The sequence below is a fragment of the Staurois parvus genome, unplaced genomic scaffold (assembly GCF_062004578.1).
Source record: "Staurois parvus isolate SC_StPar_1 unplaced genomic scaffold, SC_StPar_1.0 ptg000018l, whole genome shotgun sequence".
Classification (NCBI taxonomy): Eukaryota; Metazoa; Chordata; class Amphibia; order Anura; family Ranidae; genus Staurois; species Staurois parvus.
The window spans coordinates 2620984-2635023 of record NW_028317814.1 but is presented as its reverse complement, the minus strand read 5'-3'; the positions used below and the strand labels follow the sequence as shown (position 1 = coordinate 2635023).

Genomic DNA, 14040 nt, shown 5'->3' with positions numbered 1-14040 from the left:
TTCTTTTACTATCCAGTTAGGTTGACAGGGACAGAGAGAACTCCACTGCATTTTTATAGTCTAAAACAGTAACAGAGAAAGTGGAGTCTGCTTCCTGGCTTTGCTGTCTGGTAGGGCAGGGTAAATCTCAGAACTGGATGGACACAAATGCAAACATTTTGGCAAGTAAAACAGCTCCCTTAAAGTGGTATTAAGCCCAAATGCAAACATTTAGTACATTGCAACTTACCAATTCTTAGAGGAGATGGCTGCATTCATTTTCTTTTTTAGGCTATCTTTCTTCTACATTCATCTGGTGATCTAGCCAGTAAGTCTGCTGTTTTTCAAAACAAGCTCTCCAGCAGAATGTATACATTACAGCAGACTTACTGGCTAGATCACCAGATGAATGTAGAAGAAAGAAAGCCTAAAAAAGAAAATGAATGCAGCCATCTCCTCTAAGAATTGGTAAGTTGCAATATACTAAATGTTGCAATATACTAAATCAATTAACACTGACATGGGTGCTTACATGGTCAGCTTTTATTTATTTATGAGAAACCTTTATCTCAACATGGAAAAAAAATGTTTGCTGTAACTGATTTTAAAGTATTAGCTGGAGTTTGTCTTCAATTTGTTAGTGTATTTACATTTGCTAGTACATCTAACATGCCACTCCTTAACCTCCCTGGCGGTATTCCCGAGTGTAGCTCAGGGTAAAGTTTCAGCACCACAAGTGGTAACCCCGAGCTACACTCGGGAATACCCTGCAGCGCTGCTCCGGGATCTCTTCTTCACTTACCTTGTCCTGCACTCCTGCGATGTCCCTCCTGCAGTGTCCCCTGTAATGTAATCCGCGGGTGCCGGCATCTGTCTTCTGGGTTCCGTTCCCTGCAACGTCAGGGCGTACGGGGACAGTACAGCGGGAAATTTAAAAATGTCAAAAAGTGACATTCACTAAATATACTAAAATCACATAGTAAAACATTACTGTATCAAACCATTTCACATACATTTTGTCCCGAGTGCTTTGTTCTGTGCCCTGCCTGCATTTTTACTGTTCTTTCTGCCTGGAAACTAAGAAACGTCCATGGCATCCAAAAAGCATCGCTTTAGGTCAAAAGCGGTTTAGACCAGCTAGAGAGCGATAGTAAATCAGAACCACTTGCAGAATTGAGTGATAATGATTCGTGGGGAAATTCGTCATCAGACACTGAAAACGATTTTGCGACTTTGCTCAGTGATGTGCGAACTTGGCGCTATATTTCAAATTTCAGTGTTTTTGGTTTGATTATATTATTGAATTAAATTTATTATTATTATATTATTATTTTTTATGATTATTTATTATATTATAATTTATGATTTCGTATTTCAAGTTTTATCCTACCCGGGATGTTTACTAGACTCTTGTTCGGACAGATTTCAGTGAGTTATTCCTAAAAATTACAGGCCTACAATAAAAAAACGACATATTTCCATGCAAAAAAAGTACCGCTTTGAGCACAGAAATACTGACAGAATCAGACCGCTAGGGAGGCTACCAGGAGGGGTGTTACTGGCCAGATCACCAGGGGAAAACAGAGGGGAAAAGCCTAAAAAAAAAAAACTAATGCAGCCACCACATCTAACAATTGGTAAGCTGCAATATATTACATTTTTGGTTTTAATATCATTTAAAATTTATTTCATCTATATATTTAGCTCTTTTCCTGGAGTTCAGCTTTAACTTGACAATTAAAGTGCAGATGGGAACACACGTTCTTCAAGCTACAACACTGGTCCAGGTTTAGTACTCTCACTAAAATCATAGAATTTCTGATGCCAGCACTTTGCAATTAGATGAGAATATTCTTGGTTTTATCTTTCTATTATCCATGGACACCCATGTAGTCAGCTGTATATGTCATACTCTACTACTCTAGTTCAGCTGATGCTTTCTTTCTCTCTCTTTCCCTCTACACCATAGGTGAATAGCCTCGACATCTGTGTGTGCAAGGCAGTCCAATGAATTCCAGATTTTTAAACAATCATTCTTTTCTTTGGAGCCACTAAACACCCATAGCTCTTCATCCTGAAAATGTCAACTCGCTACTCTTACAGATTGCTATTGCTTTGCCAATAATCTTCAATTAGAGGATCTCTGTGCATTTAGTGCCTTGTAGTCCCAGCACCTAGGCCTACTATTGAATGAGTTTCTAAATGTGTATATATATATATATATATATATATATATATATATATACAGTATATATATATATATATATATATATATATATACACACACGCATATATACACTATATTTATGTATTTTTTATATATATATATATATATATATATATATCATAAAGTATCATTTAGGCTGCATGCACACTACAGGTTTTTTGTTTGGAAAAAATGCAGGATAAAAATCATTGGCAACAGAGTTTTTTAGTAGTGTCTAGAAGCGTTTAGGACAGTTAGCATTTTATTAGCATTTTTACAGTACATGTAGAAAAAAAAAAAGAAAGGTAGACAAAAGCTGTTAGGAGTGTTTTAGTAACGTTTAGGTGCATTTAAGAGCGTTTAGGAGCAATGAGCGTTTTTTTCCACCAGAAAAATACTCCCAAAAACACTTTTTTTCTGCTCTTAAATGCTGAAGCTTAAAAAACGCTACTAGCCTAAAATAGTTGCATGGATACATAGGATAACATTATTTAGCTTCTAGGAGCTTAAAAAGACGATAGTGTGCATGAAGCCTAAAGCAGGGGTGTGATAATTGGAAATACAACTAAATGTTGGGAATAGTATTCCTTTTCTTTTAATGACATGAACTGTTTTCTTTGTGTAAATGTGTATAATATCTACATTTTATAAATGAAAGGTCTGTTATCTCTACAGATGATCGGAGATATTAAGAAATACATACAACACATCAGTCTGTCTCCTGACTCAATTCAGAATGATGAGGTATGTATACAAATCTGCAGAATACGTCCAGCAGAAGTAATATAATTTGTGGTCATGAGACTGCAGACCGCACCCCCCCCCCCCCATGACCAGAACATTCCAAAAATACGACCATTAAGAAAGAAACCATTAGGCAGATTGTGGCGGGAAATGGCACTTTATTGGTGTTACACAATATAAACCATGTATAAATCTACAATAACCGTTGATGAAATTCAAACATGCAAAATATAATAAAACACCTTCTTCTGGCTCAGTTATTGGAACTCGAGCCATCACATAAAACATCTGCACTTCTGAAAACGTCCCCCCTGACTCCAGGGTGACAGCACCACACAAAGTGCATGCGTCAAAAGGGGGGGGGGCTCTTCTGCTTGCAGGCTGGCCACTGATCCAAATGATTCAGGTGCCCCTTATATCCTGTCAGCCAATTCTCCAGAAACTTCTGTAACTCCCAATTGGATCTCAGGAATTCTGCTTAACAAAATTTAAAGGGGCCAACCACTACAAACAAGCCCATTTGAGAGGGGAGGGGCGGGGGGCGGCCTCAATCCTACGAAAATGGTCCCAAAGGTTTGTGCTCACTTTTGTCACTTGTTGCTGATATTTACAAAGATATATTCTCTCTCTCTTATATATATATATATATATCACACACAGTATTGAACACGCCACCATTTTTTTAGTAAATCTATTTCTAAAGCTGCCATTGACATAAAATATTCACCGCATGCCAGAACAACCCATGCAATTCATCCATGCAAAGAAACCAAAACAAGTAAAGAAATTAAGTTATGTGTAATAAAATGTAATGACAGGGAAAAAGTACACTAACTACTTAAAAATCCTTTGTTGGTAATGACAGCTTCAAGACGCCTCCTGTATGGAGAAACTAGCTGCATGCATGGCTCAGGTGTGATTTTGGCCCATTCTTCCACACAAACAGTCTTCAAATCTTGAAGGTTCCGTGGGCCTCTTCTATGAACTTGGATCTTTAGTTCTTTCCATAGATTTTCTATTGGATTCAAGGCGGGTGATTGGCTGGGCCATTCTAGCAGCTTTGTTTTCTATCTTTGATACCAATTGAGAGTTTCCTTGGCTTTGTGTTTGGGATCATTGACTTGCTGAAATGTCCACCCTCGTTTCACCTTCATCATCCTGGTAGATGACAGCAGATTTTTATCAACAATGTCTTGGTACATTTTTCCATTTATCCTTCCTTCAATGCCATGAGGTTTGCCAGTACTGTATGCTGAAAAACAGCCTCACATCAACAAGTCCCTGTCGGGACTTGTAGTCTCTCATTCACAGATGACTGTGAATGAGTGATGCGGACGTGTGGGCAGAGCCCCGCACGGCCATGTTGTTTTACAATTTGACAGCTAACGAGGGAGGAAAAGATCCCCTGATAGCTGTCAAAGCGAGAATGGGGGGGGGGGATCGGGGGCTGGTCTGAACGTAACATCTTACATGTTACACCAAAATATGGGTGTAACATTACGAAAGGTGAACTTATCTTTTAAACAGATGTAAACCCTAAGTGAATTACATTTTTGCTAAAGCATTATTCATATCAAAACATTACTTTTTTTTTTAATTAAATACTTCTTTTTACCTTTTTTTCAATGGTTTTTTTTATTGTTAATATTAGCAATTTGCTAATATTTGCAGCCTCTTTTTGCCACCATCAGAAACCTATGTTACAAAGTGACAATGCAGGAGAGCCTCTAGAAGACAGTTTTTAATTATAATCAGATTTTAGTGATTGGGTTGATTAATACTTTAATTATGTAGTGATAAACAAAGTTCTGTTCTGTGCCTCAACACCTCATATGTAGTTTGCTTGTTATGGATTGCTATACTGAATATACTGCCATTACTTGTTTATCATCCTAAGATACAAGTAGGACCATCCATGTTGATAGCTAAGAAAAGTGTTTTAGAGAATGTAAATAAGTTTGCATACATGTTTGGTGGTGTTAACCACTTCAGCCCCAGAAGGTTTTACCCCCTTCATGACCAGGCCATTTTTCCTGCATTTCAACTGGTAATTTCGCGGTCATGCAACGCTCTACCCAAACAAAATTTATGTTCTTTTCTTCACACAAATAGAGCTTTCTTTTAGTGGTATTTTATCACCACTGGGCTTTTTATTTTTTGTAATATAAACAAATAAAGGCCAAAAATTTGGGGGAAAAAAAATCATGTTTTCTACTTTCTGTTATTAAAAAAAATAACCACTTTAACCACTTGCCTTCCTGAGGATTTATCCCCCTTCCTGCCCAGGCCATTTTTTGCGTTATGGCGCTGTGTTACTTTAACTGACAATTGCGCGGTCATGCAATGCTGCACCCAAATGACATTTCGGTCCTTTTTTTCCCATGAATTGAGCTTTCTTTTGGTGGTATTTGATCGCCTATGTGCGCTATAAAAAAAAGACCGACAATTTTGAGAAAAAAACTATATTTTTGACTTATTGCTATTAAACATGTCCAGTAAAAAAAATTAAAAAATCAAATTTCATCATAAATTTAGGCCAAAATGTATTATGCTACATGTCTTTGCTAAAAAAAAAATCCCAATACATGTAAATTAAGTGGTTTATGTGAAAGTTATAATGTTTACAAATGGCGGTGTATATACTAGAATTTGTTTTCTTTTACTAATAATGGTGGTGATCAGCGATTTATAGCAGGACTGCCGCAGACATTCTGACACTGGGGGGAACTGACATCCCCAGTGACACCAATACAGTTATAAGTGCTAAAAAAAGGGGGCAGGAAGTGGTTAACATTAGGGGCGATCAAAGGGTTAACTGTGTGCTGGGAGTGTTTTACTGGGGGGGGGGCGGTGTGTTGGTGCTTCGCTGCAAGCACACTGCTCTGGATGGCAGCCCTCCTCCCCATCGGAGATCCTCGGTAATCATCGGGCGCCGGCTGGTACTCACTGGCCGGGACCCAGTGATTGACAGCTGAGGCCGCAAATGGTGGTGTGCGTGCCCTCTACCCAGAAATGCAAAATCACGTATATACATGTATATCTGCTATAGGGCAGTGGGGAAGCGGTTAAAAAAAATCCAATATGTATATATTAATTAGTTTGTGTGAAAGTTATAGCGTCTACAAACTATGGTATATATATTGTAATTTACACAGCTTTTACTTTCTGACTGCCACATTTCTTGAGGTACTAAAATGAGAGGCATTTCAAGTACATTGAAGATTTTATTTTTTGCCACAAGTTTTTGGAAAATGACAAAAAAAATATTTTTTTTACACAAAGTTGTCACTTAAATGATACTTTGCAAACACATAGGAATGCCATGGGAATGTGTGGAATAACACCACAAAACACATTCTGCCACTTCTCCCGAGTATAGGGATACCACATGTGGGAGACTTTTTGGCCTAGCCACATACAGGCCCCCAAAATGCAATGGCCACCTTCAGGATTTCAAAGGGCATATTTCCTCTTGTCACTTCCTCACTATTATTATTTTATTTATTTCAGGTACTTATATAGCACCGTCAATTTACTCAACACTTTACATATATATTGTACATTCACATCAGTCCCTAACCCTCAAGGGATGTACAATCTAAGGTCCCTAACTTACGTTCATTCATACACATATTAGGGCCAATTTAGACAGGATCCAAGTAACCTACCAGCATGTCTTTGGAGTGTGAGAGGAAACCGGAGTACCCGGAGGAAACCCACGCAGGCACAAGGAGAACATGCAAACTCCAGGCAGGTGGTGCCATGGCTGGGATTCAAACCAATGACCCTAGTACTGCCAGGCAGAAGTGCTAACCATTTAGCCACTATGCTGTGCTTTTGTGTAATATCCAAGGCCCTGAAATGCCTGGATATTACACAAAACCCCATGACCCCATTTCGGAAAGCAGACATTCCAAGGAATTGAATAAGAGACATGGTGAGTATTTTGCAGATATCATTTTTTCTCACAAGGTTTTGAAAAGAAAAAAAGAAAAGAAAAAAAAACATTTTTGTTTTCTTTCTTCATTTTCCAAAAATTTGTGGAAAGTGAGTTCTGCAAAATACTCACCATGCCTCTTAGCAAATATCTTGGAGTGTCTACTTTCCAAAAAGGTGTCATTTGGGGAGTGTTTGTGCTATCCTAGCATTTCAGGGCCTCTGAAACTGTGTTAGGTAGTCAGGAAGTATACTGAGGAAATAATGCTTATAGGATTTTGGGGTCCTATATGTGGTTAGCCTGCCAAAAAGTCTCTTACATATGGCATTCCCATCCTTGGGGGAAGTAGCGGAATGTGTTTTGGGGTGTAATTCGACATATACCCTTGGCATGTGTAAGAAATATTTTGTTAAAGTGACAACTTTGTGCAAAAAAGAAAAAGTGTCAAAAAGTAAAATCTTCCATGCACTCAACATGCCTCTCAGCAAATATCTTGGGGTATCTACTTTCCAAAAAGGGGTCATTTGGGGTGTTTGAACTGTCATGGCATTTTATGCTCAACATTAGAAGCTGTCACGGATCCAACCCACACGCATACACCCAAAGCGACTAGCTAACCGAGGCGCGCACGTGCAGCCGTGACTTGGGGTAAGAGGGAATAAGGGGGACTTAATCTGAATATATATAAGACCAGCCATGATATACTTTCACAACCCACACTACCTCTGGCCACCACTAGAGGGAGACTCCACTCCAATCCAGCTGGCCGACCACACACAGGCAGATACAAATCTTATATACAATCTGGTGCACGCTAAGGGTTGAGGAGCAGCCTAGCGATCGGCACACCCTTCTAGGATTCCTCCAGCTATCCTACAAGCTAGAACCCCGGGGTCTTGTTGACCCCATATCTCTCCATAAAGAGGATCTGTCACTGCTTATTTCTATAACAAGGGATGTTTGCATTCCTTGTGATAGGAATAAAAGTGATAAAAAAAATTAAAGGAACAGTGTAAACAAAATGTAATAAAATAAATTTAAAAACAAATGTTTAAAGCGCCCCCGCTCCCCCGTGCTTGTGCAGTGGTGAACACATACATAGGCCACACCCACATATGTAAACGGTGTTCAAACCACACATGTTAGGTATCACCACGAACGTCAGAGCAAGAGCAATAATTCTAGCACTAGAACTCCTCTGTACCTTTAAACTGGTAACCTGTATAAATTTAAAAGCATGACATGTTGGGTATCTACTCGACGTAACATCATCTTTCATATCTTATAAAAAAAGGGGTATATTTTGTTTTTCATTTTTAAAAAATATATACATTTTTTAAAACTGTCCATTTTGGTTTCAGTTTTCAGCCAAGTGCATCCTGAATTTTCGGTTTCGGTTTTGGTACCAGAATTTTCATTTCGGTGCACCACTAGCATATACATTCTTTTTTTTATTTAACTGCGGATGAGAAATCTCCTCCAGCAGGGCTGCACGCACTGTCAGAATAAACAGATTGGTGCTGCAGCTGAATGGTGTTCCTGCAAACAACGGTTAACAATAAAACACAATAATAACAGAACATTAATAAAACAAAAATTTTTTTACTTTTTTTTCTTTGACCCTATTTAATCCTTTTTATTTTCTTTACTTTTTTTTATTTTTTTATTTTTTTCATTTATTTTTAACATTTTTGGAACTATACTGCATTATACTGCGTATTGCTAGTTGAAATAAATAGACACCTTTTTTTGTACCAGTGTCTAACTTTGTGGGGAACTAAGTATGGATTTATCATTTGGTCATCTAAGTCCATCCCTCCCATGTTAAGGTTTTAGTCGCAGACACAGCCAGAGTCTTCTCAACAACGCCAGATGCCATGCTATTTTGGGTCATTGTGTCTGTGTGAATGGAAGACAGGACGAAAACATCTCATTTGTCCTTCCACTTCACTGTGAGCAATTCATCATTTCTCATGCGGGCTTTCTCCCCCTTTCCAAGTCGGATGTGTACAAGCCGTTCCACAAAGTTCTGGCGATTAGGTCACATGGGGCCACATGAGCAAATTCCAAGATTGTAAAAATGTCTAAATAGTGGCTTGCTTGTATATAAGTTGTCCACATGTAAATTCTACCCTTTGCAGAACAAAGATGACACCAAGTCCCATACTATCTTGCCACTGCTCTCCATGTAGTCTGGGCAGTTGGGCTCTGCTTCACTGTCTCTTCCCTCATAAACCCTAATTGTATATGTATAGCTTGTGGCCCTCTCCCAGAGCTTTTACAATTTGACCCCATATCTGGCACGCTTTCTGGGGAGATACTGTTTGATTGGAAAGCGGCCAGTAAAATGAATTAGGGACTTATCCATGCAAATGTTTTGTTGAGGTGTATACACATCTGGAAATTTCTCAGTGAGGTGGTTTATGAGGGGCCAAATTTTGTAGAACCAGTCATGTTCAGGGTCACCCCGAGGATGACAGAGTGTGTTATTACTGAAATGCATGAAACGCATTATCATCTCATATCTGTTCCTGGCCATCACAGCAGAGAACACGGGCATATAATGAATAGGGTCTGTGGACCAATATGACCGCAACTCATTCTTTTTTGTAATACCCATGTTGAGGTTTAGGCCCAAAAAAGTGTTACATTCGTAAACTATGATAGGTTTCCATGCGAATGGTCTGGCAAGAGCTGAATTTGGGTTGGCAGCGATATATTGTTGTGCATATAAATTGCTTTGGCCCACAATCAAATTATACAAATCTTCAGTAAACACCTAAAAAAAATCAAGGGGAGTAGTTAAATTTTCTGTTTCCACCTTAATTCCATGTTAGGCAGTGAATGGGGGAAGTACGGGTGTTGCAGAATCTCCTGCAACGAATGGCCGGGGAGGGTGGTCAGCGGGGGGCACACGCATGTGCGCTCCAAACCCGGAAGAGCAGAGTGACATATGGGTCTGTCGCTCTGCCTGTAGCTGCCGCTCATCTGCAGTACATTGCGGGTGGGCAGCAAGTGGTTAAACAAATTGGAAAAATAAATAATTTTTCTCATACAAAGGTAACAAGAAAAGATGTCGCCTTTACATTTATTCCATAACTCCTCAGAACTGGTCAGACAATGGCATTCAATCTTTTTCTCAAAAAAAAAAGTTGACAAAGGCTATATAACCTTTCCCTACTGCATCTAGAGCCAAAAACAAAGTTTTAGTTGAAGTTGCATTTTTTTGTCTCTTTGTTAAGAAAAAATAACATCAAATTGGTCTCCAGCTTTCTTGTCTTTATTGTACCTTCAGGAGTACGGAGCCTCCACATAAGCACAGCCGGCATCTTGCTGTCCAAGATCATAAAGACTTGACTCAGAATTCCCTACTGATTTCACCTGTTCACCTTTCTTATATGAAACTGTCAATTTACTGTGATTTTTTTTAACAGTTTAAATGTACTATGCTGGTGCTCTTCTTTCTCTTTTTTTCTAAGCTGAGTTAGAAAAGACAGCTGGAATCTGAAATCCGATGGACAAACAATCATATGTTTTCCAGTTTTTATAAATCATGCCCAATTATTATGGCAGGTCATTAGAGAGTCTGATGGTTTAGAAACAGCAGCACACAGTAGAGCATAAGCAATGCACTACTGTCACTGGTCCAATGCCAGGCTTTGCTTTGTTGAGTATTGTGGTGTATTTTTAGCATGCTGTCAGTGTGATTGCTGTCGTGTTTTCTGAGAACTCGCAAATACGTGGATAATTATAGCGATAATCATAATTAATGTGGACTTTACAGCTCAGCCATTCAAACATCCGTAATTTATCTGTCATTTTAATCACTAACATATGGTGTATAATCTGTTTTAGGCTGTGTCTCCTCTCATGAAATATCTAGATGACAAATTAATTATTTTGAGTGAAACTTTGGTGAAAGAAAACCTGTACAGGTAAGATAAGGACGTGTTATACAAAAGTAAAGCTTAAAGCTACTGGGAACTAGATCTCATCAACAAACCCTCATAACCTCTTAACTTATGGCTCTACAACCAACACCCCCATGCCCAAATAATCACACCACACCATCACATCATATCCTATACATCCACAATGCACCACTCACATAATCTTCTGTTATTACCCTCATATCCAACACCTCTACATCCCATAATCCCTTCATACTTCCCCTCACATTCAGCCATCCATAACTCCTTTAACCCTTGCCAAATCTCCTTAACACCTTCTATCTAAGACCACCCTTTATACCTCCCTTCATAAACAAACTCCACCCAGTTGCTCATTTTGTGCAGGCATCCAACATTTCCCCTGTTGTTTCAGAAGCCCACTAGAACTTATAGTGTGTGCATGTCTCACATACTAATGTAGGAGCATGGTTATCTTGTCAGTAATCAGAAAGATGTATAGAGACTCTGAAGCCATCTGAAGCAAGGACCTGTGTTGTCAATGACCTTCCCAGTTCCAACATAAATAGGACCTACTAGGGGAAGGAAGAGCTGACCAAGGGCTGAAAACCACTTTGAAGCCATAACACATTTTGGTCCAGGAATGTCCAGTGTATCTAGTCTCTGATTCACACCTAGCTATGTCCAATGTAAGAGACCCCTGAAGGGCAGTTACCAAAAACTAAATTTTTTTTTTTTTTACTGTGCTTTGGTTTTAAGATGGAAGGGGTTGCATATACAGTCATGACCAAAATTATTGGCATCCCCGCATTTCTGTCAGATAATGCACCATTTCACCCAGAAAATTGTTGCAATTACAAATGTTTTGGCATTCTCATGTTTATTTCTTTTGTTTGTATTGGTATGACACAAAAAAGTGGAGAAACAAAAATCCAAATCTTACACATTCCACGCAGCAGGTAGTAGACATTATGGGGTATATTTACAAAAAAGGCAAACAGACTGTTCACCAGAGATTTGTCCCAGATCTCAAAGAGTGAGATTTCACTTTTTAAAGAATACCCAATCAAATGGGAAAATAGTAAAAATGTATGCTTGTACATGAATGGATGATGGAAACCAGAAGAGCTTCACCTCATGTGCTAAGCTCTGGGAAACTTTTCTTGCCAAGAGCAACTTCCTTTGCAAAGTGAACAGCTTATTTGTCTTGACTAAGTCAAGTCCATTACGTCAATACCAGAAATGGAGAAGTTGCTTCTGTTAAGCAGGGTATACAAGGTTCAGATTCTTCCATCCACACAAACAAGGTGGATGGAGTAATGTTCCCCACTGCAACATTGTATTGAGTTCCTGCTGTCAGAATACAAGGATTAGTGGCTGCAGTAGGTGAAAGATTTCCAGTGTGGCCATTCAACAGAAGTCAACCTAATGATTGACTTCACTTGAATAGGGAGGACCGCTCACAGATCAAAATTTGGCTAGTCCCTATTTAACCAGCCAAATATCTATCCATCTGTACCCACCTTTAGCAGATGCTTAGCTGTATAAGCAGCCCGTAGGGCTGCGCCGACAGTCCTTCACTGAGGAATCATCTCATGTAGATGGTGTCAGGCCAGAGCCTACTTGGGAAAAACATCACACAGGTGTAGACAGCTTGCCTCAATCACTGTTGTGCTCCCTTGAGATAAATGGAACTGGCAGCATCTGTCTGCACTGCTCTCTTCATCCCCCTGAAGATGTCCTGCCCTGAGGGCTGTCTGAACCTGCATGCTTGAACACCCCTCTAATGCCAGGAGAGAGTAAAAGCTTGGATATACCCTGGAAAGGTTAGTGTTAGTAGCTAGTGGTATCACTAGAGTTAGTGCTTGGGTTTCAGATTTAAAGGATAAATAAACTCAAGAACACAAAAAAACATATATTGCTGCTTCCTAATCCCTAAATGTGGTGACTATACTAGTTTTCATTTTACACCTGGTTCACATCTGTGCGGTCGTGCGGGCCGCGATTTGCGCAGGCATGAGAGCCCATTCATTTGAATGGACTCCCGTACCCAGGAACATGCAGGGAATAAGTCCCTGCACTACTTGAGAAATCTCAGCCCGCATGGGAACCGAGGTTCCCAGTACGGTTACGATTTCCAGTGCAGGCAGTGTGCCATTAGAATTAATGATACCCGCCTTCAGGTACCACATTCCTCTGTGTGGGTGTTGCGGCTGCAGATATTTTGCAGGTTCTGCAGCAGCACCTCCCGCACAGATGTGAACCAGGGATTAAGGCTAAGAGCATTTTTAAACAAGTACAGAAAATAAATGTGAATCTTAACAGAAACACAGTGTCCTTGTCATTTACTGTGAGCTGAACAGAAAGCACAAACAATATTACCTTCCTTTAGTAAACTAGTAATCCCCACCCCCATTTAATGGAGATGAAATGACAAGACATGTTTGAAGATCAGCCTTGGTGACAACTATGGCTTCTTCCATAGATAGAGTTCTGTGAGCTTAGCCCCCTAGGGGAGAAATCTGGTTATTAAGTGAAAATTAAGGTAAAAAGTCTGAAAATGGAAACAGATACAGCCACCACATCTGATGAATGGCAAGCTACAATATATAAAATTTTAGTTTTGGGGGGTTTTTTACATTTACCTTCTGATGTTTGAGCCTTTGGACCCCATTTATGCTTCAAAGCTATCATTGCTCACTTTTAAAGGCTACCTCTCAGTAATTTCTCTACAAATTTCCAGTGTCTCCGTGTGTAAACCAGTATGAGTGAAATGTGTAAAATCAGGGCTGTTCTAAGGTGGGACTTTTGCAGCATGTTTGTTTGACTTCCGTAAAGTACGTTTTTTATTACAGTGGCGTAATCATTGTACATCCCATTATTTTTCTGGCACACAGCGCACAGTGCGAGGACACGCTTGTTGACAAGCACCTGATATACCTGATACAGAGCAGAGGATATGAGCTCTGAGAATGGTGTAATCCTTTAAGCATTCTACTAAGTCCAGTATTTATATCATTTGCTGGACTTTCCTAAATTGTTGACATTAAGAGGCAGGGTGGACCACTAAATTGGCGTTAGCCATTACTTTAGGTAAAAACAGGGCTTTTAACTCTACTGAAGTCACTGTTAGCCATTAGTAGAGTAGTATTAGGAAATGAAGAGTATGTTTAGCTTTACTGTGCCAGGACCAACATATGGTTTACCTTTGATTAAATCCAGTTACATTACCACATCATACACCAGAATTCCCTGAAAGTTGGTAT

The 14040-nt window shown here is 39.4% G+C and overlaps 1 protein-coding gene across 1 annotated transcript in view; it reads left to right on the top strand.

Moving 5' to 3' along the window:
- BAIAP3 (BAI1 associated protein 3) overlaps window positions 1–14040 on the top strand; it is a 534732-nt gene that overhangs the window by 462171 nt on the left and 58521 nt on the right. The window contains exons 26-27 of the mRNA XM_089682088.1: window positions 2861–2929; window positions 10722–10801. Coding sequence (XP_089538214.1) covers window positions 2861–2929; window positions 10722–10801 — 149 coding nt within the window. The remainder of the gene's footprint in view (window positions 1–2860; window positions 2930–10721; window positions 10802–14040) is intronic.